The sequence below is a fragment of the Astatotilapia calliptera genome, chromosome 23 (assembly GCF_900246225.1).
Source record: "Astatotilapia calliptera chromosome 23, fAstCal1.2, whole genome shotgun sequence".
Lineage (NCBI taxonomy): Eukaryota > Metazoa > Chordata > Actinopteri > Cichliformes > Cichlidae > Astatotilapia > Astatotilapia calliptera.
In genome coordinates this window covers 16,726,403-16,753,814 of record NC_039323.1, presented here as the reverse complement: position 1 = coordinate 16,753,814, position 27,412 = coordinate 16,726,403, and the positions used below count along the sequence as shown (strand labels likewise).

Below are 27,412 nucleotides of genomic sequence, written 5' to 3'. Positions count from 1 at the left end.
TCGTCTCCAGCACAAACAGCACAAATTTGCCATTCACTGTAATGGACTCACAGCTGGAGTGTTTCTTTTCCATCATTTTTGTGAGCAAAATCTGAGAATCAGCAGCAGCAGGTTTGAATTTGTTTTCTCTCAGACAGCAGTTTGTTCTTTAAAAGTTTGAACTGCTTCTGTAACTTAAAGAGACTGAAAGTTCCTTCAGGACTTTTCTTTTTCTGCTCTCTTTAAATTATTCAGCTTTATTTGAATATTTTCCTTTTTTCACTGCTGCACTCACACCCACCCAGAGGTCGTCTCACACTTTCTCCTTATCGTCTTGATGATGAACATTGTGGTTAAAATTCCCCACTAGTGTTAACTTTATTCTGATGGCAAGATGGAGTTCACAGAGTTTGTAATTGTAGAGAAATAATCAATTAATTTTGAGCATATAATCTTCAAGCAGAAACCTCAGAAAGCCTTTTGGGTTAAAAAGGTTAAAGGTCTTCAAGAGTGCCATATATTATACAGGGCTCTAGACTAACTTTTTGCCATGGGCGTACCGGTACAAAAGTTAGGCGCACACAAATTTTCTAATAATTTATATAATATAATGTGTTTTTCTGGATACACTGTGCTTTTTCAGCATTCAAAGATTGATGACACCGTGTCAGAGCACTGGCTATGAATTTCAGATGGATCAGGCCTTAACTTAACAGAAAAGTTAGCAATAGTTCTTTTCCTATTACAGCTACATCCACTTCTGTCGTCCCTAGGCTGCTCACTAGGGCTGGGTATCATCACTGATTTCTATAATCCATTCGATTCCGGTTTTCAAAGTCCCGATTTGATTCAACTTAGCCTCAGACAGTCAGAAATATTATAATTCTGATCATTTATCAGTACTGACTTCATCAGAATTGTGAACATCACAGCAGATGCCTTTGTGTGAAAGTAACTGAGAATAAAACAGAAAAACATGAAGGAGATTTTCCTGGTCTGGCTTTTTATAGCAGATAACCTTAAAAATATTCTACAATGTTCTGCATATAAAGTTTAAATTTCTTCAGTATTGAACAACAGAAAAAATAGGCTTTCTTGTCCGAGGTCATTTAAGTGAGAAAAAGAAAAAGAAAAGAAAAAGACAGCACCCACAGCGCTGTAAACAACGGTAGACTGGTGGGTAATAAGCGAATGAATAATACAGAAAACAGAGATTGGAGACGGGAAACTGTTCTTGAAGTACAGAGAGAGAGAGAGAGCGCTAGCTGTGCATGAAGTGTGATTTTAATAGTCGTGGAAGCAAAACGGCAAAATTTATGATGACATTGATCAAATGTGAAGCGCAGTTTGCTGCTTCTTTTGCTGCTGGCTCGGTGAATTTTGGTTGGAGAGACAAAACCTGCAGCTCAGAATCAGCGCAAAAAGACGTAATCACAGCGCGGACCGGACGCATCAGAATCGCTAAGCTCCAACAGCGTGTCCGTCTACGGGCCGTCAGGTAAGAAACCCGAGAAAGACAAAGTTGATTCTGATGCGTCAGCCCGTTTACGTCTTTGTGTGGAATCCGTGTACCTGCTCTCATCTGCTGTTTGGTTGTTGTTGAAATGGTTTTGTGAGCTTTAATCCGAGAATCTGGCGTTTCTGGCAAAACACAGTTATATTTAAAAGTCGATTCAGGATTTAATGAATTGATATCGCTTTATTCAAGCTACTCACCTCCCACTTCCACCTGCACTTTCAACTGGACCACGGCCAATCAGAGAGGTCCCGCCCCTTACTATCTCTGATTGGTTTAGTCCACAATCGGGGCAAAATGTGTGTCTGTTGTTGACCACAGGGAAGGTTGCAGATTTATTTATTTTTTTGCCACCCGAACAGTTGGTCGCACAGGTGCAACCAAATATTTTTTTTTAGTTGCACCACTGAAAAATTTGGTCGCATTTGCGACCAAATTGGTCGCACTCTAGAGCCCTGTTATATATTCAGAAAAGCTTTCACCTACGACAACTCCACAAACTACAACACAACATGTGTGCATGATGGATAACTTGACAGCCTCACAAATATGAAGCCTAAAATACTGCATTGTTGCAGCACATGTAATGCGAGTCAATAACAAAGGCTAAGGGATATTTGGAATTTGGAAGGGAAATGAGTGCAATCAAACAACAATATATCACCTACAGTATTATATTAATTTTATTTTATGACATCTGGCCCTCAAAATATCTGCTGAGAAAGATTCTGGCCTTTGAACAAGGTTTTGGGTGTATGTGGTCCAAGCACTAAACCTTTCGCATACATGAAATCATATTTGATTTTTTTTTTTGATTTTATTGATTAGCATTCAAATTCAAATCTCAGTGAAAACAGTGAAAAAAAAACAAAACAGTGAAAACAGAACAAAAATCTACCATAAAGAAAGAAAGCATGAGACAAGGCTAATCAAAAGGTATTGGCTGAAGCATTTGCTTATTACGCCAACCCTTTTCACAAAATATCTTTTTGTATGCAGCTCCTGTACACAGGGCTTGAAGAAAATAATGAAACAAAGCAAAAACCAAACAAACAAACAAACCAACAATAAATAAACAAAAAAAAACAAAACTTTCCACCTTAGATAAGTAACTACATCAAAGCAAAAGAATCAAGAGGTTATTTTTTTTCTCCTTTTTGCTCTTTTCATTCTTGATTTATATATTTTTCTAATACTCTATTTTTAAACATGTTTTTAAATAAGGAAAATGAACTACACCTTTTTAAATCACTGTCATAACTATTCCACAGGTTAACTCCTCTAACAGAAACACATCTCTGCTTTATATTTGTCCTTATCTTGTTTTTTTTAAAGAAATCTGTTCCCCTTAAGTCATATTGACTCTCTCTGACTTTGAACAGCTTCTGAGTACTGGGGCAAAGCAAGTTATTTTGTGCTTTATACATTATCTGTGCCATTTTATATTCAACTAAATCATAAAATTTCAGGGTATTCAGATTAATAAACAAAATGTTAGTTGGTTCTATATAGTTTGATTGGTTTATAATTCTTATAGCTCTTTTTTGTAACTTGAAAATATGAAGAGTGTTCGTTTTATGTCATGGGCCGTGGCGCGCGGGCACGAAAGGATCCAGGCGCAGACTCCGAGCTAACAGAAAGACACTTTATTGAAACAACGAAAGGCGACCCGGGGAAATTAGAGAGCAAAACAGAAACTAAAAACCCGGGGAAACAATGACACGAGGAAGCCGGGATCGGGACGGCGGGGGGCTGCAATAGAAAGGGGAGATGATTACTAGGGAGCCAGGAAGCGGGGAGAACATATCAGGACTGAGTTAGAGTAGGGGCTTACGATAGAACGGGACCGTGGGAGCTCGGGAGGGAAGTGTGGCAGTCCGTGGGGGCAGGAAGTCCGTGGGAATGGTGAGTGGGCCAGGTGAGCACCGCGAGATCCAGTTGAGCCAGAGGACAGGCAGGTAGCAGACGCCGAGTAGAAACCTGGACAGAAGTAGGCAGGTTAAACAAAGTTCCAAGCAGAAGAGAATGCACACTTTTCGTGGAAGTCTGGTTACCACTGTGGGGATGACTAACGGACTGGCGTGGAGCATCCGTCAGCGCCGGATTAAGTGGATCTCCGTGTAATCACCGTGATGGAGAGCAGGTGTGCTGGTGATGGCCCAGCCCGGGGGTGTGGCTACCCGAGCATCACGCATTCCACAGACACAGGACCACGGACCATGACAGTGCCCCCCCCTCAAGGGTCCCCACCAGGGGACCGACCGGACTGCGGCCTGCGGAGAGAAGCGCGGAGAGAAGCGCGGAAATCAGCGATGAGGGACGGGTCCAGAATGAAGGAACGCGGAACCCAGAGGCGGTCCTCGGGACCGTACCCCACCCAGTCCACCAGGAACTGCCACCCACGCCCACGCCGGCGCTCAGCCACGATGCGCCGGACCGCATAGGCCGGGTGACCGGCGACAAGCCGGGCGGGAGGAGGGGGCTCGGACGGAGGGCACAACGGGCTGCGGTGGACAGGTTTGACCTGGGAAACGTGGAACGTGGGATGTATGCGCCAGGAAACAGGGAGCTTGAGCCGAACTGCTGCCGGGTTAACAACCGCATCAACTTCATACGGGCCAACGAAGCGGGGGGCCAGCTTCCGGGAGGACACACGCAGCGGAATGTTTTTGGCGGCCAGCCAGACCTTCTGCCCCGGCTGATAGTCGGGGGCAGGGGTGCGACGGCGGTTGGCATGGCGTGTGTGCTGTTCCTTCGTCCGCAGGAGAGCTTGGCGGGCCCTGAGCCAGACCCGCTGGCAGCGCCGGAGATGGTGCTGAGCAGAGGGGACTGCGAGACCGAGTTCGTCTTCAGGGAAAAGTGGAGGCTGATAACCGAGGGATGCCTCGAACGGGGACAAACCCGTGGCAGACGAGGTAAGTGAGTTGTGTGCGTATTCAACCCAGGGCAGAAAGGTGACCCAGGAGGTGGGGTTTTGGGACGCCACGCATCGTAGCGCAGCCTCTAGCTTCTGGTTAAGCCGCTCGGTCTGGCCGTTAGATTGCGGATGGAAACCCGAGCGTAAACTAACTCTCGCGCCCAGAATGGAACAAAAGGTCCTCCACACTTGCGAGGTAAACTGTGGGCCTCGGTCTGAGACGATGTCAAGGGGAATACCATGGAGCCGGAATACGTTCTCAATTAGGGCTTGGGCTGTGTCAGAGGCAGAGGGTAGTTTCGTTAGCGGGACGAAGTGGGCGGCTTTAGAGAACCGGTCGACGATTGTGAGGATGATGCTCTTTCCCGAGGAACGAGGAAGACCGGTAACGAAATCTAATGAGATATGAGACCAAGGCCGGTGAGGCGTGCTGAGCGGGTGGAGCAGGCCCGCTGGGTGCTTAGTGGACAATTTGTTGCGGGCTCAGACAGTGCAGGCAGCCACGTACTCCCTCGCATCTTGTCGTAAAGTCTTCCACCAGAAATGCCGCTTCAGAAGATCAATGGTTCTGCTCACGCCAGGGTGACACGAAAAACGTGCAGTGTGGATCCAATGAATTACCGCTCCGTGGGCGGCAGCGGGGACAAAACGCCGTCCGGGTGGTCTGGTACCAGGGTCAGGGTCTCCCGGGAGGGCCTGGCGGATAACCTCCTCAACATCCCAGGAGAGGGCGCCCACCACACAGGTTGGGGGGAGAATGGTGGTTGGTGACGATGTTTCCGTGTTTGGGGAGTACTGACGGGAGAGTGCATCTGGCTTGGCATTCCGTGAACCTGGGCGATACGAGAGAGTGAAGTTAAAGCGGGTAGAAAACAGGGACCAGCAGGCTTGGCGGGAGTTTAACCTTTTAGCAGTCCTAAGATAAATTAGATTCTTATGGTCCTTCCATATGAGAAAAGGTTGCTCGGCTCCCTCTAGCCAGTGGCGCCACTCCTCCAAGGCAAGTTTTACGGCCAAGAGCTCCTTATCACCTACGTCATAGTTTCTTTCAGTAGGGGTGAGCCGGCGAGAGAAGTAGGCGCACGACTGGAGCTTACCTTGAGGCCCAGACCGTTGAGAGAGAACAGCCCCGACTTCGGTGTCGGATGCGTCCACCTCGACGATGAATTGTTTGGTGGTGTCGGGGTGGAGCAGAATGGGCGCTGTAGTAAATAATGCTTTTAATCTGGTGAACGCTGTGTGGGCCTCCGGGGGCCAGGTGAAAGGTACCTTGGGAGAAGTGAGGCGAGTGAGAGGTGCTGCGACGTGGCTGTAGTTTCGAATGAAACGTCGGTAGAAGTTCGCGAACCCAAGAAAGCATTGGAGCTTCTTCCGCGAATCCGGGACTGGCCACTCCAGAACCGCCTTGATCTTAGCTGGGTCCGTCTTCACCTGTCCTCCTGCTAAGACATAGCCCAAAAAGGAAACCGATGAGGCGTGAAACTCGCATTTTTCTGCTTTGACAAACAGTCTGTTTTCCAGTAACCGTTACAGGACGCTCCGGACGTGAACGTGATGCTCCTCCATGGTCCTGGAAAAAACGAGGATGTCATCCAAGTATACAAAAACAAACACGTTCAGGAAGTCTCGGAGCACATCATTCACTAGCGTCTGAAAAACCGCAGGGGCGTTAGTTAAGCCGAATGGCATAACCAAATACTCGAAGTGGCCCAGTGGCGTGTTAAAAGTGGTTTTCCACTCGTCCCCCTCCCTTATTCAAACCAGATGGTATGCGTTTCGCAGGTCCAGTTTTGTGAAAACGGTGGCTTCCTGGAGAGAGCCAAAAACAGAGTTAATCAGCGGAAGAGGGTATTTGTTCTCTACAGTGATGTCATTTAAGCCCCGGTAGTCAATGCATGGCCGCAACGAACCGTCCTTTTTCCCCACGAAGAAGAAACCCGCAGCGACTGGGGAAGAAGAGGGTCGAATGATACCGGCCGCGAGTGATTCTTGGATATAGTTTTCCATTGACTCCCTCTCGGGGCGAGACAGGTTGTACAATCGGCCGGAGGGCAGCGGGGCACCAGGTAGCAGGTTAATGGCGCAGTCATAGGGGCGGTGAGGTGGCAGAGAGCAAGCCTTGTCTTTGTTAAACACTTCCTGTAAGTCATGGTACTCGGGTGGGATGGAGGAAAGGTCAGGTGCTTGTGTCACAGGTGGGGTCGGGTTAGTTGGTGGAGCAGGAACTGCTGATCTCAGGCAATTAGCAAGGCAGAACAAACTCCAACTGGCGATCTTGCTTCCTGCCCAATCAATGTGGGGATTATGTCTTTGCAGCCACGGGTAACCTAACACGAGCGGGGTGTCGGGAGACGGGAAGGTAAAGAACGAAAGCGATTCGTTATGGTTCCCGGAAGTGACTAATGTCACGGGCGCAGTCTGATGAGTGATGTAAGCAAACACTTGTTTATTCAGCGCTGACGCAGGGAGGGGAGGTTCCAACAGAGTGAGTGGTACTTCCAGCTCTTTAGCCAGCTTTTCATCCATGAGATTCTGCTCCGCCCCAGAATCCACTAATGCGCTGCATGTGACAGTCTTTTTATTGGTTATTATGGCAACAGACACAATCAATCGGGGTCTAATAGTATTCAATGTGCAGCCCACCCGTATCCCCGAACCTACCGGTGAGCTGGTCCGTTTGGGCGAACCGGGCAGCTGGCGATGCGGTGTCCCGGCTTCCCACAGTATAAGCAGTCCCCGGCCCGAAAACGGCGTTCTCTCTCCTCCGGCGAGAGCCGAGAGCGCCCGATCTGCATCGGCTCCGGCGGAGGAGGAGACTGTGAGCGAGCGCACGCCGCTGGAGAGCTAAAAGGGGACAGGGGCGGTGACACGCGAAATTCTGGGTGCAACACGGGTTTCGGTGGCTTGGACCGCCGTTCGGCCTCCCTCTGGGGAAACAATGACACGAGGAAGCCGGGATCGGGACGGCGGGGGGCTGCAATAGAAAGGGGAGATGATTACTAGGGAGCCAGGAAGCGGGGAAAACATATCAGGACTGAGTTAGAGTGGGGGCTTACGATAGAACGGGACCGTGGGAGCTCGGGAGGGAAGTGTGGCAGTCCGTGGGGGCAGGAAGTCCGTGGGAATGGCGAGTGGGCCAGGTGAGCACCGCGAGATCCAGTTGAGCCGGAGGACAGGCAGGTAGCAGACGCCGAGTAGAAACCTGGACAGAAGTAGGCAGGTTAAACAAAGTTCCAAGCAGAAGAGAATGCACACTTTTCGTGGAAGTCTGGTTACCACTGTGGGGATGACTAACGGACTGGCGTGGAGCATCCGTCAGCGCCGGATTAAGTGGATCTCCGTGTAATCACCGTGATGGAGAGCAGGTGTGCTGGTGATGGCCCAGCCCGGGGGTGTGGCTACCCGAGCATCACGCATTCCACAGACACAGGACCACGGACCATGACAGTTTTATATGCATTACCCCATATCTCCAGACAGTAAGTCATATATGGAAGCAACAGAGTACAATAAAGTGTGTATAATGATTTTTTGTTCAGGACATGCGTTGTTTTATAGAGAATAGCAATGGTTTTTGACATTTTTGTTTTCACGTGGTTTATATGAGACTTCCAACTCAGCTTATCATCAATTATCACTCCAAGAAATTTATTTTCGTACACTCTTTCAATTTCAATTCCATTAACCCTTATTTTAGATACATTTTTCATTTGTCTAGTGCCAAAAATAATCAATTTTGTTTTCTTTATATTTAATGATAACTTATTTACATCAAACCAGTTTTTTAATATATTTAACTCCTTTTCCGCTGTAGTCAGAAGCTGTTCTAAGTTTTTACCTGAGCTCATATGATGTGAGACATGACTGTGTTCACTGTTTCTTCTGGTAAAATCATCTTCTCATGTTTTTATAGAAATATGATGAAAGAACCACCAATCAAAGCAGCTTCTTTAGCAGGTAGGAGATCAGTGGTTTTTCTGATGAGATCTATTGATTAATAGACCCAAGGTAGATACCTTTTCTTATTTTTTTGGTTTTTTTATTTATTCATTTGTCCAACAGCATTTACATCTTCTTATGTAAATATGCATGTATTTGCCTAAAACACTTTTATGGTCATCATTACATTTCAGCGAAGGACACTGTCTCAGCTGGACTCTGGACACGCACACACATACACTTACACTGATAAGCACGCACTCATCCCCCTCCCTTTCCAAACGCCTTCGATGCTTGTTTCCTGTGGGGGAAGACGGCGGGTCTGCATGCCGCGCTGAAATGGTAGTGCTGTGTAGGACGACTGCTGTGTTCCTTCGGATTACCCCCCACCCCCCTACCCAACCCCTGTGGCTTGTCACGTGCTCTAATGTTGTGATGTGGACATTAATGTGCTCTCTGTGCAGAGGAGTTTTTTTTTGCTTCCTGTTCTCATGCTGTCCTCCCACAGGTGCCCAGCGTGAGAAGAGGTCTCTTTTTTTCCTCTTGTACTTTTCCCACTGTCGTGTACTTTTTCAGTGTCTTCTCTGTAACGCTGCCGATCTCCGACTGTATTCCCATGTGATGTCTTTGTTGTCTGTGTAAGTCGGGGGGGGGGGGGGGGGGGTCCTATTCCTCTGCGGGGCAACCTGCATATGGCCAATAAAGCATTCATTCAATTCATTCATTCATTCATTCATTCATTCAATTCAGTTCTTTCAATTCATCCACATGTGTTGCAACCTGGCTCAACCCTTCTTTGGCACATGCTTAAACATTTGAGTGATAGACATGTTTACATGTTTTTATTTTTCCCATAGAGGAGGAGCTTGCCAGGGTGCGGTCAGCCTTTGTTTGGAGGGTGTCAACAGAAATCCTTAAACAGCTCCTGGAGGCCCTTGTAAGTGACGGTGTTTTAAATGAATTGGAGAAAGAATTGATACTGGAGAAGAACCCAGTCAGAGCAGATAAGGCACGCTGCTTCATCGACACAGTGAGGAAGAAAGGGGACAAAGCCAGCAGGACAATGATCAGATATCTTCAGACTATAGATCTCTCCCTTTTCTCTCAGCTGCGTTTATACTCTGATTCATCTGCTCAACAAGGTGAGGTCACTTTTTTTCTGCAAGAATGGTCTCTTTGCATGGTTTATTGAGATGTGAGAGAGTTAACCCTCACAATGTACACAATGTAAGAAAAAGGAGAGGGCAAGAACATCATTCTTTGTCATACATTTGTATTTGTTAAAGTGTTGTTCACAAAGAAAACATTTTTGAAGTGCTGTGGAGTAATTTTGAAGGCCGTCATAAATCTATGGCCAGTCTGACTACAAACTTGCTTAGCAACATGTTGAAACTGACGAACTGAAAAATAATACGGCAGAATAGGATAAATGTTGTACTTGTTTTGTGTGTTGTACTTAAAGAGATAAACAAAATTATTATACTTTAGTATTATATTATACCAGAATATTTAACAAATTTATTTTACATATCTGTTTAACTTAAAATAGACTACTCAGAATCACTCTTTGAAATACATACTACGACCACTGTCTGAAAACTTTAGTTATATTTAAGGCCAGTCGTATTTAATTGTTAAAACCATGCTAATTGATTCTTAAAAAACGTCCAAGTTTCATTCATGTGACTTGAGTGTTTCAGAAATCCTTTAAGAAAAATTATTCAATTTTAAAAGTAACAATTGACAGATCCCTATTCCCATTTAAAGTAGGAATTTAATGTGAATTGCTGAGCATTCCTTAAGATGCTTCTTTTAAACAGCTGAGTTAGCAGTAGGAGGACATTATGACACTTTATGTGATAAATTTTGGGAGTAAAATTTGAAGAAGTGGCCCAGAGAACTGGAAACTTGTTTAGCCTGGACATGTGGGCATTTCTTACCTATGAAAAGCCACAAAGCCCAATATAATTTTATAAACTTAAAGATTCCTAACAGTTTTGTGATTATCTGTAGCACTCCAGACTGAGCATCACTTTACTGAATGAAGCCAAATGTGTTTTTCATGACCTTAGGGTAAAACAAGTGTACAGAATATAACAAACCAAACACAGAAAGGATGTGAAGAGACAGGAACCTCTGACAGCACTGAGCAGCTCCTTCAGTGGGAGACTGCGGCACCCACGGTGTGGGACGGAAAGATTTCGCAGGTCTTTCCTCCCCACTGCAGTCAGACTCCATAATAAAGACTTTAACTGATCAAACACACACATCCATACATATGCAATAATACTAAGTGCAATAATCCTTTCTGTCATCGTTGTATTTTTACTCAGTTGTATATAGCATTTGTATTTGTATTCTATTTTTATCTTATTGTATATTTATTTTATTTTATTCTACTGTATATAGTATTTTATTTTATTCTATTCTGTACAGTTGTGTACTGTATTTATTCTTATTGTATCCTAATTTTTGCCTCATAACTTTTGCACTGTCCACTTCCTGCTGTGACAAAACAAATTTCCCACGTGTGGGACTAATAAAGGTTATCTTATCTTATCTTATCTTATCTTATCTTATCTTATTTAGCAACCAACATTTTCAGTCCCCCTGAAAATGCTACATTCAGATGAACAGTACTAAATTTTGGGGATTAACTTACCCGGGTGATTGTGCATGCATTAAGCATTAAGAGTTCCTTTCACTGGAACTAAGGGGCTGAGCCCAACTCCTGAAGAACAACTTGCAGCTGCTTGGTCATGGAAACTCATTACATGAAGCTCTCAATGCACTGTGTTTCAGCTAAGCTAAAGGCCGCTTGAAATTTGGAGCTATCCAAAAAGTTGGGCACCACTACACACTATATGCCTGACCATCGGCAGATGCCACTCTGTGATTTTACCTGGCCTAGCACTTTGTGGCTGAAGTGTTATCATTCCCATTCACTTCCACTTTTTTAATAGATGGCAGTGAGGAAATTTCATAACAGGACTTATTCCACATATGGGACATATGCTATCGTGGTAGCATGTTGGACCTATTCTTTCACAAGTGTTTGTAGAAGCAGTCCAGATGCGTAGTTTTATACACACGGACATGGAAGTGATTAGAGCACCTAAATAAAATCATTTAAATGAGTGAGTGGATACTTTTGGCAACGTAATGCACTCACTCACTAAGTCTTGCTTCTTTCTTTGATGTTGTTTGGACTACTTTAGAACTGACTTTGATCTGCTGTTAATTATATTTATTCTTTTACTTCAGAGGCTCTTCAAAATTGTCAGCCGAAACTTAAATCTAAACTGAAGAAGAAGTTCCAGTGTGTGTTTGAGGGGGTTGCTAAAGCAGGAAACCCAACCCTTCTGAATAAGATCTACACAGAGCTCTACATCATAGAGGGAGGGACTGCAGAGGTCAATGAGGAACATGAGGTCAGACAGATTGAAACTGCATCCAGGGAGCCAGATAGACCAGAAACAACAATCAGACAAGAAGACCTCTTTAAAGACTCATCTGGAAGAGATGAACCAATCAGAACAGTGCTGACAAAGGGAGTGGCTGGCATTGGGAAAACAGTTTTAACTCAGAAATACACCCTCGGCTGGGCTGAAGACAAAGCCAACCAGGATATCCAGTTCATATTTCCATTCACTTTCAGAGAGCTGAATGTGCTGAAAGAAGAAAGGTTCAGCTTGGTGGAACTTGTTCATCACTTCTTTACTGAAACCAAAGAAGCAGGAATCTGCAGCTTTGAAGACTTCCAGGTTGTGTTCATCTTTGATGGTCTGGATGAGTGTCGACTTCCTCTGGACTTCCACAAAACTACAATCCTAACTGACACTAGAAAGTCCACCTCAGTGGATGTGCTGCTGATAAACCTCATCAGGGGGTACCTGCTTCCCTCTGCTCACCTCTGGATAACCACACGACCTGCAGCAGCCAATCAGATCCCTCCTGACTGTGTTGACATGGTGACAGAGGTCAGAGGATTCACTGACCCACAGAAGGAGGAGTACTTCAGAAAGAGATACAGAGAAAAAAAGCAGGCTAGCATGATCATCTCCCACATCAAGACATCACGAAGCCTCTACATAATGTGCCACATCCCAGTCTTCTGCTGGATCACTGCTACAGTTCTGGAAAATATTCTGAAAACCAAAAAGGGAGGACAGCTTCCCAAGACCCTGACGGAAATGTATATCCACTTCCTGGTGGTTCTGGCCAAAGTGAAAAAGGTCAAGTATGATGGAGGAGCTGAGACAGATCCACACTGGAGTCCAGAGAGCAGGAAGATGATTGAGTCTCTGGGAAAACTGGCTTTTCATCAGCTACAGAAAGGAAACCTGATCTTCTATGAATCAGACCTGGCAGAGTGTGGCATTGATATCGAAGCAGCCTCAGTGTACTCAGGAGTGTTCACACAGATCTTTAAAGAGGAGAGTGGACTGTACCAGGATAAGGTGTTCTGCTTCATCCATCTGAGTGTTCAGGAGTTTCTGGCTGCTCTTCATGTCCATCTGACCTTCATCAACTCTGCAGTCAATCTGCTGGAAGAACAACAGACATTGTCCTGGTGGTCAAAAATTTTTAATGCACCAAAACTACAGTATGTCCACCAGAGTGGTGTGGACAAGGCCTTACAGAGTCCAAATGGACACCTGGACTTGTTCCTCCGCTTCCTCCTGGGTTTTTCACTGCAGACCAATCAGACTCTCCTACGAGGTCTGCTGACACAGACAGGAAGTAGCTCACAGACTAATCAGGAAACAGTCCAGTACATCAAGAAGAAGCTCAGTCAAAATCTGTCTGCAGAGAATAGCATCAATTTATTCCACTGTCTGAATGAACTGAATGATCGTTCTCTAGTGGAGGAGATCCAAAAATCCCTCAGATCAGGATGCCTCCCGGTAGATAAACTGTCTCCTGCTCAGTGGTCAGCTCTGGTCTTCATCTTACTGTCATCAGAAAAAGATCTGGATGTGTTTGACCTGAAGAAATACTCTGCTTCAGAGGAGGCCCTTCTGAGGCTGCTGCCAGTGGTCAAAGCCTCCAACAAAGCTCTGTACGTAAATATGTACTAATCCCTGTATTTGTAACATGAAGAGTGTAAATGGTGTTGCCTCCTTTTTAAAAAATGATATAACTTAATGATCATCAGAAAAAAAAATCAAATACTTCATTTATAGTTGATAACAGAAATTGCTACTAGGGTGACATGTTTTGGGGTCTTTAACCCACAGTGGTCCTGGGTCTTCAACCTAGAGTTCTGAGTTTTCATTGCTTGGCTCAGAAGCCTCAGCTTTTAATATCAGCCAGATGCACTGCTGAGCATCCCTAGCCTCTGGAGTCTCCATCGAATCCTGTGTTGCCTTTGAACTCGACGCTGCCGCCTGTGGTCACCATGCCACTGCCTGAACTGGAACCCAAACATGAGGTTCTTGTGTCAGTTGAACCTTGGCCTGAGCCAAAGCCTAAGGCTCCCATATCACCTGAACATGAACCAGAGCCAGAGAATCCCAACTAGCCTGCACTTGAGCCTGAGCTCACTAAATCTACCAGTAACTCACTAATTTAAGTCTAGATATATCAATATGATTGTGTTTCTACCAAGAACATTTCAGTGTTTTATTTATTTATTTTTTAGAGTTATAGTTAAGTTTTTCACCTGACCATGAATTGTAATATATGTAGACATTATTAGATTTTCCTGTCTAGGGACAAGGTATAACCTTTTGTGTTTACGTCAAAGTTGTTATATTTGGTTGTTTGTTTGTTTTTTCAGACTGAACAGCTGTAACCTCTCAGAGAGGGTGTGTCAAGATCTGTTTTCAGTTCTCAGTTCCCAGTCCTGTAGTCTGAAAGAGCTGGACCTGAGTACCAACAGCCTCGGGGATTATGGAGTGAAGAAGCTTTTAGCTGTGGTGCAGAGTCCACACTGCAAACTGAATATTCTCACGTCAGATAATATTATGTTTTGTTTTTTTAATCAATTGACAAAATTAACCAATTAAAACATTTACATTTTTTATGTAAGTTAGAGTAAAAAAAAATCACGTCTAACCTGCACAGGACAAGACAATAAGGATTCTTTAAAATGCAAGGACTAATTATTACTATTAATCCTGGTTGCATTATAACAATGTAGTCATTTGTATTGTTCATGTCTTCATTTTCAGATTAAGCATCTGTAACCTCTCAGAGAGCAGCTGTGAATCTCTGTCTTCATTTCTCAGCTACAAGTGTTCTAGTCTGAGAGAGGTGAACCTGAGTGTAAGCAACCTGCGCGCTCCAGAACTGAAACTTCTTTCTTCTGGTCTGCAGAGTCGGAACTCTAACTTGAGTAATTTGAGGTCAGATCAAATAACATTTTCTTTGTCAAAATTAATCAATTAAATATTTTGACCAAGGTCATCGACATGCTATTGTATCTTAGCTTGGTGTTAAGGTTTTCTAAAGCAGTGTTTCCAAACCACTGTGCCATGGCACAAAGGTGTGCCACGAAGATTATTTTGTTCCACCTGTTTAGTACTCTAAGCAACTGGCGCGAGTAACAGGCAGAACAATTACATTTTCTTCCACTAGAGGGCAGTACCAGTACCTGCTCTAATTGCCACTAAAACAGAAGAAGACAAAGAAGAAATTACATAATATTCACGCTGTCAGTGAGACAATGCAGCGTGTCATAGCAATAGATAAATATTTGAAAAGAAAAAGTAGTCAGTCTGACCTGGGTCCTGAAGAAAATTCCAACCCAGATAAAGGCCCTAGCATGAGTAGTGGTCAGAAGAAAACAAAAAAGGTATACTGGGGGCAAACTGAGCCAATTCCGCTATGCCTGGTGCATGGGGAAAAATTATAAATATACTTTTTGTGACATTTTTGTTTGGTAGTGTGCTGTGTCATGTTTTTAATGTGAAATATGTGCCATGGCTCCAAAAGGTTGGTAAATACTGTTCTAAAGAAAGAGGACTAAATATTGCTAAACTTCATACTGCACCATATTTGTTTTATTGTTTGTCTTTTATTTTTCAGACTGAGTCACTCTAACTTGTCACAGAGAAGCTGTGGAGCACTGTCCTCAATTCTCAGTTCCCAGTTCTCAAGTCTGAGAGAGCTGAACCTGAGTAACAATGACCTGCAGGATTCAGGAGTGGGGCTTCTGGCTCATGGACTAGAGAGTCCATATTGCACATTGGAAACTCTCAGGTCAGCATTCTAACTTTTCCACTGATCATTTAAAATATAAAATATATTATTGCAAAAAGAGCAGTTTTAGAATACATTTTTCTACAATCTGATTTCTTGAAATTAGATTTTTATCTGATCTGAGTCTCACTTCAGCAGCACTTCCATCCACTTCCATATATGAGAATTATTTTTTGAATTTTTTTCCCTGGCATTGTTGTCACATTTATCTGTCTTTAGAAAAGAAAAGAGCTTTCTTTTTTTCTCTCGTTTCATCCAAATGATCAAATTTCTGCTCTCAAATATTGAATTTTTTAAATATTTAGAGAAAAAACGCCCTAATTAACTTATACTAAAAATAGTTTTACATTTTTTATCTGTACCTGAGTGAATTTGCTCCAGGGGCTCCAGGGAATGATTATTCTAAATTGGCCACATGCCTCGTTTAAACATTGACAACTATGAATAAAGCTTGAAGCAGCGCTGAAAGCTGACAGCTCACGGATTCTGATGTTTCGGCAGGTCCGCGCTTTGTGTTTACACCCTTTTTGAGCTGATTCTGAAGCTGCAGGTTTTTATCTCTCTCCAAACAATATTGACTGAACCAGCAGCAAAAGAAGATCCAAACTACGCTTCACATAAACATCGCTATGAATTCCCTCTTAATTTTGCTGTTTTGCTTCCACCACAATAAAATCCCACTTCATGCACAGCTCTCTCTCTCTTTCTCAGTGTACTTCAAGAATAGTTTCAAGTCTAAAAATACGTTTTCTGTATTATTCGCTTGTTTTTTACGCACAAGTCTACCGTTGTTTACAGCGCTGTTAGCCGCTGTTTTTTTACTTTTTACTTACTTCCGAAAAGAAAACCTAATTTTTGCTGTTCAATACTGAACAAATTAAAACTTTTTAAAATTATGCAAAATTGCAAAACACTTGGCTGTGTCTCCAATAAAACCTCTGTAACTTTGCTTTGCTTCACTTCAGCAGCATCAGGTAATGTTCATATGTTGATCAATGGTTTTCTTTCGTTTTGATCTACTGTAGAATATTTTCATAAAATCCCAGGCCAGGAAAATCACGTTCATGTTTTTCTGTGTTTTATCTTCAGCTTCTTTGACACAAAGGCATCTGCTGTGATACTTACACCTTTGATAAACTCTTGCAAGTGTCAGCTTTCTTTTTATAGATATAAAAATATGTAAATGTACTGATCTGAATTATAATATTTCTAACTGTCTGAGGCAAAATTTTCCCGATTCAAATCAAATTGTGGATCAAATCGATTCGGGACCTTGTGAATCAGAATCGAATCGATTCTAGAAATCAGTGAAGATACCCAGCCCTAGCTATAAGGCTGTTGGTCCACTTCCCATTCCGTCTGTCTCCGCGCCCCTCTTTCCACTCCAGATTCTTTTTTTATGTCACTACTTCATGTCCTTTACTTTTGTCTTCTCTTGTTTATCTTACACTGATAAACAATTTCAGATGAATGTTGTTGGCTGTTGGTAGTTTTCTCTTTTAAATAAAGCTAAATTAAAGTGAACTGATAAAAATGGATATATGTTATTGTATCTCACAAACAGAATTGTTCATAATTTAGTTTTGTGTGTCTGCAGTCTATCAGGCTGTCTGATCACTGAAGAAGGCTGCACTTCTCTGGCCTCAGCTCTGAGCTCCAACCCCTCCCATCTGAGAGAGCTGGACCTGAGCTATAATCATACCGGGGTCTCAGGAATGCAACTGCTGTTGGCTGGACTGAAGGATCCACACTGGAGACTGGACACTCTCAGGTATGGCGAGAATGTCTGATAGAGAAAGAAGAGCTGGAAACATATTCTGTGCTCTGCACTCACTTCCTGTTTGTTTCAGGAAGATGTGACATAAACAATCACACAATCAGGAACATTTTGCTCACAAGAAAAACACACTTGAAAATGATCAGTGAGGGATCTTAACGTAGGAGGTCTCCAAGGACAATATCTTCAGGGTTAAGTTGTAGAAACAAGTAATATATATCTCAGTACACTTAACAGTGCTGTACTTAAATACATATATCCCTTTGGTCCTGATTAAGATTAGATTAATTTCAGTATAGAGGGACCTAGGGGATATTATTCAAAGTTTACTACAAACAGGAGATTATGCTGTCCTACCTTGATCACAAAAAAAAAACAAAGACTAAAATTTTATAGTGAGAGGTGTGTAGAAGCTGACAACTACACTGAGATGTTTTCTGTAGATTCAAAGTCAAACAACCCTGCAGTATTACATTTATGTATTTCTACTGCTTTTAGAGACAAAGGTCACAATGTGCTTTGAAAAGCCAATACAAACTATAAACAATGCTCTACATAAATAAAAATAGAGATGACCCAGGTGGAAGAGACAGAGGCAGAAAGGAAATGACAAAAAGGAGCGTTTTTTGGCCCAAATACAAAACTCAAAATCAGGAAACACAATGTCAATAAAACAGAAATCCAAAGCAGGTACAGGAAACACTGGGAGCTACTTGCAAACAAGAGACAGGTGAGAGCACACTACGAACATGGACACTATGACACTGAGCTGATGATAAATCCACCATGTCCAGTTGTCGCTGTCTTAGTAATTAATATAACAACTTTTAAAGAATCAAAGATGAAAACTCTTCTAAATCCATTCCAAAGAAACCTCCTGTTTCCATAGACTAATTTCCCTTCAGATGAACAGTACACTCCCTTGCAGTGTTGCACGTGAATTATACTTTGGCATCAGATTTCCATAATACCTTAAGCAATAACCTAATTTTAATCCCAAGCCCCAACCTTAAGTTAACCTGATGTTGACCTTCTCAGAAGTGTAACTACACGTCTGGTAAATATATACCACAATGACTGATGTGGAAGGTTTCAGTGAGGGGCTAAAAAGACTTTCTGATTACAACACAAGTTAGGATATGCCTCAGAAGTGTTAATCAAGCTTAATTCAGAATCAAGTCAGTCAGTCTGATTTTTGATTTCTAGATGAAATCACTGGTTGATAAGCAGTGTGAGTTACAGAAATGAATTTTGTTCCATCACTTTGTGACTGTTGTTGTTTAACTAAAAGACTTGTTAAATACTATGAAATGTTGGACTGTTATTTTATCAGTGTCTAACAGTATGTGTATGAGAGCGATGTAATGTCCATGTGTGCATGCTGAAAGAGACTGTGCTGGTCTGATCCCCCTCTGTTCCTTTCAGGGTGGAGCCTGCTGGTGTCCAATGGTTGACACCAGGTCTGAGGAAGTGTAAGTGTGTTTTTAATGTGATTCATGAAAACAAAGCAGTACACATTCAACCATCTTCAAACTGTCACATCACTTCACATCTCTGATGTCAGGAGTCATTATTAAAGTGTCCATCAATGAACATGTGATGAATCAATAACTGCAGCTGGATTGTGTTTGTTCTCTCCATCAGATTCCTGTCAACTCACAATTGATACAAACACACTACACACAAACCTCAAACTGTCTGACAACAACAGAAAGGTGATACATGTGGAGGAGGTTCAGTCATATCCTGATCATCCAGACAGATTTGATGTATGGTCCCAGTTGCTGTGTACAAACAATCTAACTGGTCGCTGTTACTGGGAGGTCGAGTGGAGAGGAAACTTTTATATATCAGTGAGTTACAGAAGAATCAGAAGGAAAGGACGTAGTTATGACTGTGAGTTTGGAAACAATGATCAGTCCTGGAGTCTGAGCTGCTGTGATGATGGTCCTCTTCGTGTCTGGCACAATAACAAACAAACACCAATCTCCTCCTCCTCCTTTTCCTCTTTTTACATCTCTAACAGAGTAGCAGTGTATGTGGACTGTCCTGCTGGCACTCTGTCCTTCTACAGAGTCTCCTCTGACACTCTGATCCACCTCCACACCTTCAACACCACATTCATTGAACCTCTTTATCCTGGTTTTGGGGTCTTGTTTCCTGGTTCCTCAGTGTTGCTGTTTTAAACTATTCTAAATTATTTCTTATAAACTTCTTCCTCTTCAGTCCTTTAACACTTGAAACACCAGAAGGGGTCAAAATGACCCCTCCCACAGAAGCAGGAAAACAATGTCCAGGGGTATCCACTGTGACCATGGCTCACAAGTAATCAATAAAAGTCTAAGAAGCTCAGAAGAAATAATTTCCTACTGTCTGGAGAAAACCGCTCACCATCTGATGGATTATTATGTTATGATGAACGCTGACTGGCCTCAGTTCAAATCACCAGGCTACCTGTTGGACATTCTCAGTGAGGGATGCATGGTAGTTTCTTTGGTCTGGGGTATAGTCTTGTTAGAAGAATAGTTGAAGTGTCCACGCCACGTCCTAGCTTATAGCACGCCTCAGAATCAGTTTATTAGAACCAGTTTAGAAACATTTCCACATAGTCTAAATTATGATCAAAGTAACTGGACCGTCCTTTTTTTTATTTTTTTATTTGTGTGTTAACTACAGATATTTAAAATCTCTGTGTGTATCTGGAATGAGTACTCTCCGTGTTTTAAGAGGGTACAGGTAAGAGCACTTCTTCTTTTATGTGAAAAAGTGATCATTTTTAAATTAAACAATTAGCATATAATATATTGATGTAGTGGTGATGGGTGCTGACAAATAACTACCTAGAAAATAAACATAAAAGCACAAAAATAGGGAAAGAAATGGGTGTGGGGGGGGCACTTCACAATTACCCAATAAGATTTATAAACAAGGTTTTGGTTGTAAACCATTAAATGTTACATGTTTGCCCACCTTCTAGTGACAGTCACTTTGTAAAACATGCAACCATATTTTTGCTTCAAGAAACAGAGAGACATACAGGTAATTTTGCATCCTAATGCATTACTGCACCGTAAACATCAGTCAAAATATTGCGTGGTATTGACATTGGCAAAAAAGAAAAGTAAATAACCAAAGAAAGGCCTCTCAAAGCTTGGGCCAGCACCCCTCTGAGACCTCCATTCTACAAAAATTGTGAGAACTCACATTTAAATCATTTGAGCTGTTTCTGTAAAACTCTGTCTTGGTTTTATTTGTTGCTGTAGATAGGTAAATGTAGCCGATCACCAAATAAGTAGCGAAAACAGCATTTCTTTTCATTTAAATCTTTTTTTTTTTTTTTGGATGAATTGTGGGAAGCTAAAACAGTGTGTTTCAGCAGAGTACTTTTTTAAATTTATTATAAAGACTTAAATTGTGAATTGTGCAAGAGTACAAATATGGACATGGATATGAAGTACTCTATTAAACTGTTACTCATAAACAACTAGACCACTTAAGTAGGATACAAGTAATTTTACTACATTTTGCAGCAGCTTAGAGGTAGTTTCCAAAACTCTGCATTATATACATAAAATGTTTGCATGTCAAAAATTTAGATTTACTGTAAACTGTAATATTTATAGAACGTAGTATTTCTTTTATATGTTTTCTTAATGTTTGTTAGCAAAAATAACTTTTTTGTTTATGAGAGAGGATGTAAAAATGCTTTCTTTTTCCCTTTCAATGCATACATACAAGTAACTAATGTATAGCATCAGATCATCTTTAGAGGTTCTTACATTGACTTGCATTAATAAATTCATTATAATAAATGCAATAATATTATTATAATATTTGGCCACCTCAGTTTAGGCGTAAATAAAGCCTAAATTGCATTTAGTCATGCTCACTGTATTAAAATGTATGGACGTTGCTTTTTGCCACTTCAAGCAGGGTTGGTCCCGAAATGATTGTAAACAGATTAATGTCTCCAGAATATGAATAACACACACATGCATAATATGAATAGACAACCACTAAATCATAAAAATCCTCAGAACGTGTGCACGTCAGGGCTGTTGTACAAAGAAGAAATTAAATAGTTGCTGGTGATAAACATCGCTTCACCTTTCTTAAAAACCAGAGTGTGACTGAAGACAGAGAGGGCTGTAGGTTATTTCAAGGTCTTGTCTGTTGTGGAAAGTTCAGAAAATTAAAGTTTTTAAAAAGAGGTTAAAAATCCAGTGTGATAAAAGTAAATAATTTTTCAGTTTATGTGAAAAATAAAATAAAAGAATTTACGTAAGTGCCAGTTCACAGTTTCAGTCGTCTCAGTAGGTTTTATACGGCAAGGTGAGGTTACACAACTATAAAGAGAAACTTTAAGACCCTTTGACCAGAAGGGACAGAAAGGAAGAAAAAAAAATACAATGAAAAATGTAAATGTTTAACATATATCACTATGAAACTTCATCATCGTGATCATAGTGGATAATGGCGATTAACATCATCATTTCTTTACCAGTGTTCTGAAATTGTTTTATTAGATATGCAAATTAGACCTCAACTGTCTAAATATGTGCTATTTTGGATACAGGAACAGAAATCTGAAAACTGCATAAAGCTTGTTTCTAAATATGTTTTCCATTTTGCTGGCTGACTAGAGTCAAACTTTTGTTCTTATCAGTTCATACATCTTAAAATGCAGTAAAAAAAAAATCTGTTTTACTACAAATAAAATTATCTGATTCTTTTATTTTGGGATATTTCTGGGTAAAAGAAAAAATAGATGTCACAATAATTCTTACAACAAGCTCAGGATTATATCTGCAGAATTAGGTATGGGCATCTGGAATACCTCATTATCACTAATAGTTATTCTACTGGAAATAATCAGTTTGATTTTGGTGAGTGTGGTGCCTGGGCAGACTGGGCTGGACACCGTATCCACTTGCTGAATTTGAATTAATCAGACAGTTACCTGTGGTCCTCTGACATTGGTACAAACTGACTCAAGTGGACATCACAAAGATGTGGTATGGAACCCAGGCAGGTTAAGATCACTTTAGTGTCTAATCTGACACACACAAAAATGTTGTCACAGATAAGTTAATGTTGAAAGGAGTGCAGCACATGTCTGAAAATGGCTTTGAAACTCTAGGAAACACAAAAAACATTGGTAAGTGCTTAATTAGAACAGTATGGTACTTTTAGGTCAGCAAGGCATAGACAAGAACCACTGAAATAAATATGAGCCCTGTAAATTTAGCTTCTAAAAACAGGGTAAAACGTAGCATGGTAAAAGGAAACTTTTGCCCTCCTCCTGCAAGAAGTAAGATTAAAAGGGGCACTTGAACTTAACAGAAAAGAGACAATTAAAGAAGAAAGTAAACATATTATGATTTCTGACACAGCAGGGAAGAGTTAGTTTGGTAGACCTTGATTCAGGAATTGAGGTGCTCCGAATCCAAACTCTGAGAGGAAACAGACTGAGCTGCCGCCATGCCAAAAGTCATTTGGAAAAAGAAAAGATACGTAATCCAGGCCTGGGAATCCAGTTATGATTACTACCTTAATGCATGTAAGATAACCAGGTGTTTACATGAGTTGCAGTAATCACAGTATTGCTTGCTGTGGCTGTAATCATATTATTAAAGTGCACAGTGTCTGACTGAGACTGATAAGCCTGGAGTCGCAAGAGGCTGGAGAACAAACTTCAGATTCATGAACACATTATGACACATGGCTCTAGTAGCATACTGCTGAGGCCAGCACTTACACAATGAAGGGAATACACGGATTAGCTAGATGCAGTGGGTTGATATATTGTTCTTTAATGCAAATGCAACCTGGTCCTGTCTGATATGATAGACGCAGGTTGGGTGGACTGCAGTCACATGTGATTTAATATCATTTAAGGCCTTACAACAATATTATTATATAGTCCTGTAATGGACTGATGAATGTCAGCACGGATAGACTCGAGATCATGTACTGGATAAGTGAGGGGGCGGAGCAAATCAAGAGGCCCTTCTGATAAAGTTAATTTTAAATAGATTATATATGCCATCACAAAAGTTATCATTATTAAGTGTTATGTAAGGAAAAGCACAAAACAAACTGTAAAATGTTACATTAAAATTGTTACAAGTAAAGTATTTAAGGTCAAAGTCCTCACAGCAGGAAATGGTCCCAATAGGAGTATGCTCTGTACACTTTACTGTACACATCCCTACAAGTACTCCGCTGGATTGAGATCGACTGTGACTGTGCAGGCCATTTGAGTACAGTGGACTCATTTGCAGGTTCAAGAAACCAGTTAGAGATGACTGGAGCTTTTGTGACATCATCCTGAAAGCATCCATTGTACTGTAAGATTGCTACACTGTGGTCATTAAGGGATAGATACAGTAGCAGCAATGCTCAGATAGGCTGTGGTATTTAAACCATGCTCAGCTTGTATTAAGGAACCCAAAGCGTGTCATTAAAATATCCCCCACACCACCAGCCTCAACTCATAATGCAACGCAGGATGGAGCCATGCTTTCATTTCCTTACATTGAATTCTGACTCCATCATCAGAATGTCACAACAGATATCAAGACTCATCAGATCAGACAATGTTTATCAATTTTCTACTGTTCAACTTTGGTGAGGCCATCTAAATTTAGCCTGAGTTTCTTGTTCTTACCTGACAGCAGTGATACCTGGCTCTACATGCTGTGTTCAGAGATGCTCTTCGACATACCTCAGTTATAATGAATAGTTATTTGAGTTACTTTGCCTTCTTATGAAGTTAAAGCAGTATGACCTCTGACCTCTGGGATCAACATGCTCACTGGATATTTTCTCTTTTTCACACCAATCTTTGTAAAGCCTAGAGATCATCGTGTAAGAAAAGCCTACTGGATTAGAACCACTTAAAAACATAAGAGCCAGATAAAAGTAATTTCTAAAAACACGGTAAAAAAACCCAGCATGATAAAGGAAAACTTGTTTTCCTCTTTTATTACACAAGAAAGAGAGACTTGAACAAAATAGAAACAACACTGTTAAAGAAAAAAAGAAATACAGTTTTGAGTTTTTCAGAGTCAGATCAACCTGTCTGAATACCATCTGGCACCAACAATCATGTTCAAAGTCATTTAAATAATTTTCCCCCCATTCTAGTGCTCACTTTGAACTTCAGGGACTCTGTCTAAATGCATTGAATTACTGCCATGTGCAGGTGTACTTATTAAAGTGGCTGGGGAGTCTTACTATAGAGAAAACATCAACTTTCTGTCTAGCTCTTCTTCTTCTGTCATGAAAATATTTACTTAAAGCAGCCACTGGGTGGCGCATTTTACTAATATTTAAAACATAAAATTAACCAAGCAGTAACATAACAGAAATTATAGAAACAATTTTGAAACATTTTTTTGAAATTAATTTGGCTTGTTTTATAACTATTCTGGCAGTGGGAATAAACTTCTACTCTGGATAAATGAATAACTGAATGAAGGTATATGGAACTATGTAGCAAAGGAAAAAAAAAACTCTCAATATGTCTTATATTTTAGATTCCTATAAGTAGCCACCCTTTGCTTTGTTGACAGTGCTGCAAACCCTTGGCCTTCTCTCAATGAGCTTCATGATGTAGTCACCTGAAATAGTTTTCACTTCACAGCTGTGCCTTGTCAGGGTTCATTTGTGGAATTTCTTGCCTTCGTAATGGGGTTGGGACCATCAGTTGTGTTGTGCAGAAGTCGGGTTGGTACACAGCTGACAGCCCTGTTTGACAACAGTTAGAATCCATATGATGGCAAGAACCAATCAGCTAAGTAAAGGGAAGTGACAGTCCATCATTACTTTAAGAATTGAAGGTCAGTCAGCCTGGAAAATTAAAAATTTTGAATGTGTCCTCCAGTGCAGTCACAAAAACCATCAAGAGCTACAACAAAACTGGCTCACATGAGGCCCGCCCAAGGAAAGTAAGACCAAGAGTCATAAATTCATCTGAGTCACCAGCCTTAGAAATCACAAGTTAACAGCACCTCAGATAAAAACCACACAGAGTTCCAGTAGCAGACACATCTCTACAGAAGAACAGAAGAACTTTGTTTGGACCAAGAAACACAAGGGATGTACATTAGACCAGTGGACATCTGTGCTTTGGTCTGATGAGTAACCCGTGAAGCATGGAGGAGGTGTGATGGTGTGAGGGTGCTTTGCTGGTGACATTGTTGGGGATTTATTCAAAATTGAAGGCACACTGAACCAGCATGGCTACCACAACATTCTGCAGCAACATGCCATCCCATCTGGTTTGTGTTCAGTTGGACCATCATTTATTTTTTAACAAGACAATGACCCTAAACACACCTCCACACTTTTGAGTAGTAGTCTGTGTGTGTTGTGTGTTTTGGAGCCTTCACTGTGGCCATAAGGTGACATTACATGAGCTAGTTTAAATTTATATAGTGATCACTTGTTGACAGATATTTCAGGATAATAACTGAAGATAAGGTTTGGTGTACCGTATCTCCTTATCTTATCTATATTTTAAAAATCACAATCTGGTAAAATATTAGTGGTGCGGGGGTCACACTTGAATCTAACATCAATAAAGTTAAGATATAGTAGAAAAAGATTTATGAGTTGTATCTTTTGATTTGTGCACCCTCTTAAACCTAAGTGAACCTGCATTTACGGCTCTATTTACAGAAGGAGACACATTGACACCACAACCAGAAAGATTTCCATTTTAGCGCGCCATAGCCACACCTCATAATAAACCAGCCCTGCCCTCTGTGGTGTTACATGCTCCCTTTGTTGCTGAGCAAGCTCCCAACAAGGATGTAAGATGTAAAAAAAAAAAACACAAAAAAACAAAACAAGCATAGATGCAGCTCTGAAGGACTCTGGTGGCACCTTGTGGCTGGAAGTATGAACAGCACGTGCTGAAAACACGGAACATGAGATGGGATGGCACAATCTAAAAATCAAACAGTACAGCAGTGATGAGTTGATACTGTGGTTGCAGAGAAGGACTTCTCATTTTTCAGATTCTGGTACTGGGTGATTATAAACTTATCACCCAAAGTTAAACACCACACGCACCATTAGGTGGAAGGGTGGAGCTTTTCTGTGTTGATGTGGGATCATTAAGAAAGTGACTGATGACAGTGGACGGAGCTCACTGCTTTAAGGCGGCTAAGCAATACAGCAAGAACTGTGCTATATGCACTTTTAGCATAGTGCCGAAATGGAAGTGGGCTTCACGCTTATAGGATGTGAAGCTGGATAAGGTAAAGAAAACAGGTGATTTGTGCTGACATTTCACGAAACTGCTGTGGTTAAAAGTAAACACGGTTTGCTAAACATCTACAGTCACTGTGCTTCTGCCAGCAGTGAAATCATCTGTAGATACCAGTGTGCCAGCTAATGTGTCTAAGCCAAACAATGTCTGACACATAACCTTGTGATGAACATTACATCATGTACATTAGTACTTTTGCCACCAGCTGATTTTTGTTTTGTTTGTTTTGTAAACTACAGCAAACTTGGTGAGCAAGATAAACCATACAGACACATTTAGTGTGTTTGGTGCTAACAAACAGGCTGAACTTACTGGCTGCTCCATACCACACACTAATCCTTACAGCACTGTGCAAAAGTCTTGAGCCATCAATTATTTCTTCATGTTTTGCTAGGGAAATGGGAAGGTGGAGCGATTTATTGAAACATCCGCAAATATATATGAAATCAAAGTAAATAAGGCAAAAACTGAACAATTTGTGCGTCCAGTTATTCTTCTACACAGACTGAACTCGTTTTTGTAATTTCTTCATGTGGTTATCCCTAGGTCCAGATTAAAACACAGAGGAGACCGGGCATTTGCTGTGGCTGCCCCCAAACTTTGGAATACATTGCTTTTGCATATCAGATCCTCCTCAACACTGGATACTAAGTCATCTAAAGACCCATTTTTATTCTCTGGCTTTTGATTCATCATGAGTTTGTTACTATTATACGTTATGATTTTATTCACTTTTTTAATGATTTTCTCTTCTAAAACACTATTCTGTTTTTTTTATGTTTATTGACTTGCCCATTG

The 27,412-nt window shown here is 41.5% G+C and overlaps 1 protein-coding gene and 1 long non-coding RNA gene across 2 annotated transcripts; one reads left to right on the top strand and one right to left on the bottom strand.

Moving 5' to 3' along the window:
• Window positions 1-60: 60 nt before the first annotated feature.
• LOC113015815 (NLR family CARD domain-containing protein 3-like) lies at window positions 61-20,847 on the top strand. Its single transcript, XM_026158160.1, has 8 exons — window positions 61-111; window positions 8,326-8,369; window positions 9,209-9,493; window positions 11,616-13,413; window positions 15,384-15,557; window positions 17,155-17,328; window positions 18,760-18,806; window positions 18,979-20,847. Exons 2-8 carry the CDS (start codon window positions 8,330-8,332, stop codon window positions 19,518-19,520), a joined length of 3,060 nt encoding a protein of 1,019 aa, XP_026013945.1. The 5' UTR covers window positions 61-111; window positions 8,326-8,329; the 3' UTR covers window positions 19,521-20,847.
• On the bottom strand, window positions 7,342-7,872 carry LOC113015820 (uncharacterized). The gene is made up of 3 exons (XR_003271163.1): window positions 7,689-7,872; window positions 7,469-7,614; window positions 7,342-7,386 (listed from the first exon to the last, which is right to left on the bottom strand). It is a non-coding gene; the product is annotated as an uncharacterized LOC113015820 (long non-coding RNA).
• Window positions 20,848-27,412: the final 6,565 nt, after the last annotated feature.

Bases quoted from the DNA above. Each gene is read 5' to 3' on its own strand.
- LOC113015815 (XM_026158160.1), top strand. From the start codon at position 8,330: ATGATGAAAGAACCACCAATCAAAGCAGCTTCTTTAGCAG. The intron at 8,370-9,208 runs GTAGGAGATCAG...TTTTTCCCATAG, and splicing joins CAAAGCAGCTTCTTTAGCAG to AGGAGGAGCTTGCCAGGGTG. The intron at 17,329-18,759 runs GTATGGCGAGAA...TGTTCCTTTCAG, and splicing joins TGGAGACTGGACACTCTCAG to GGTGGAGCCTGCTGGTGTCC.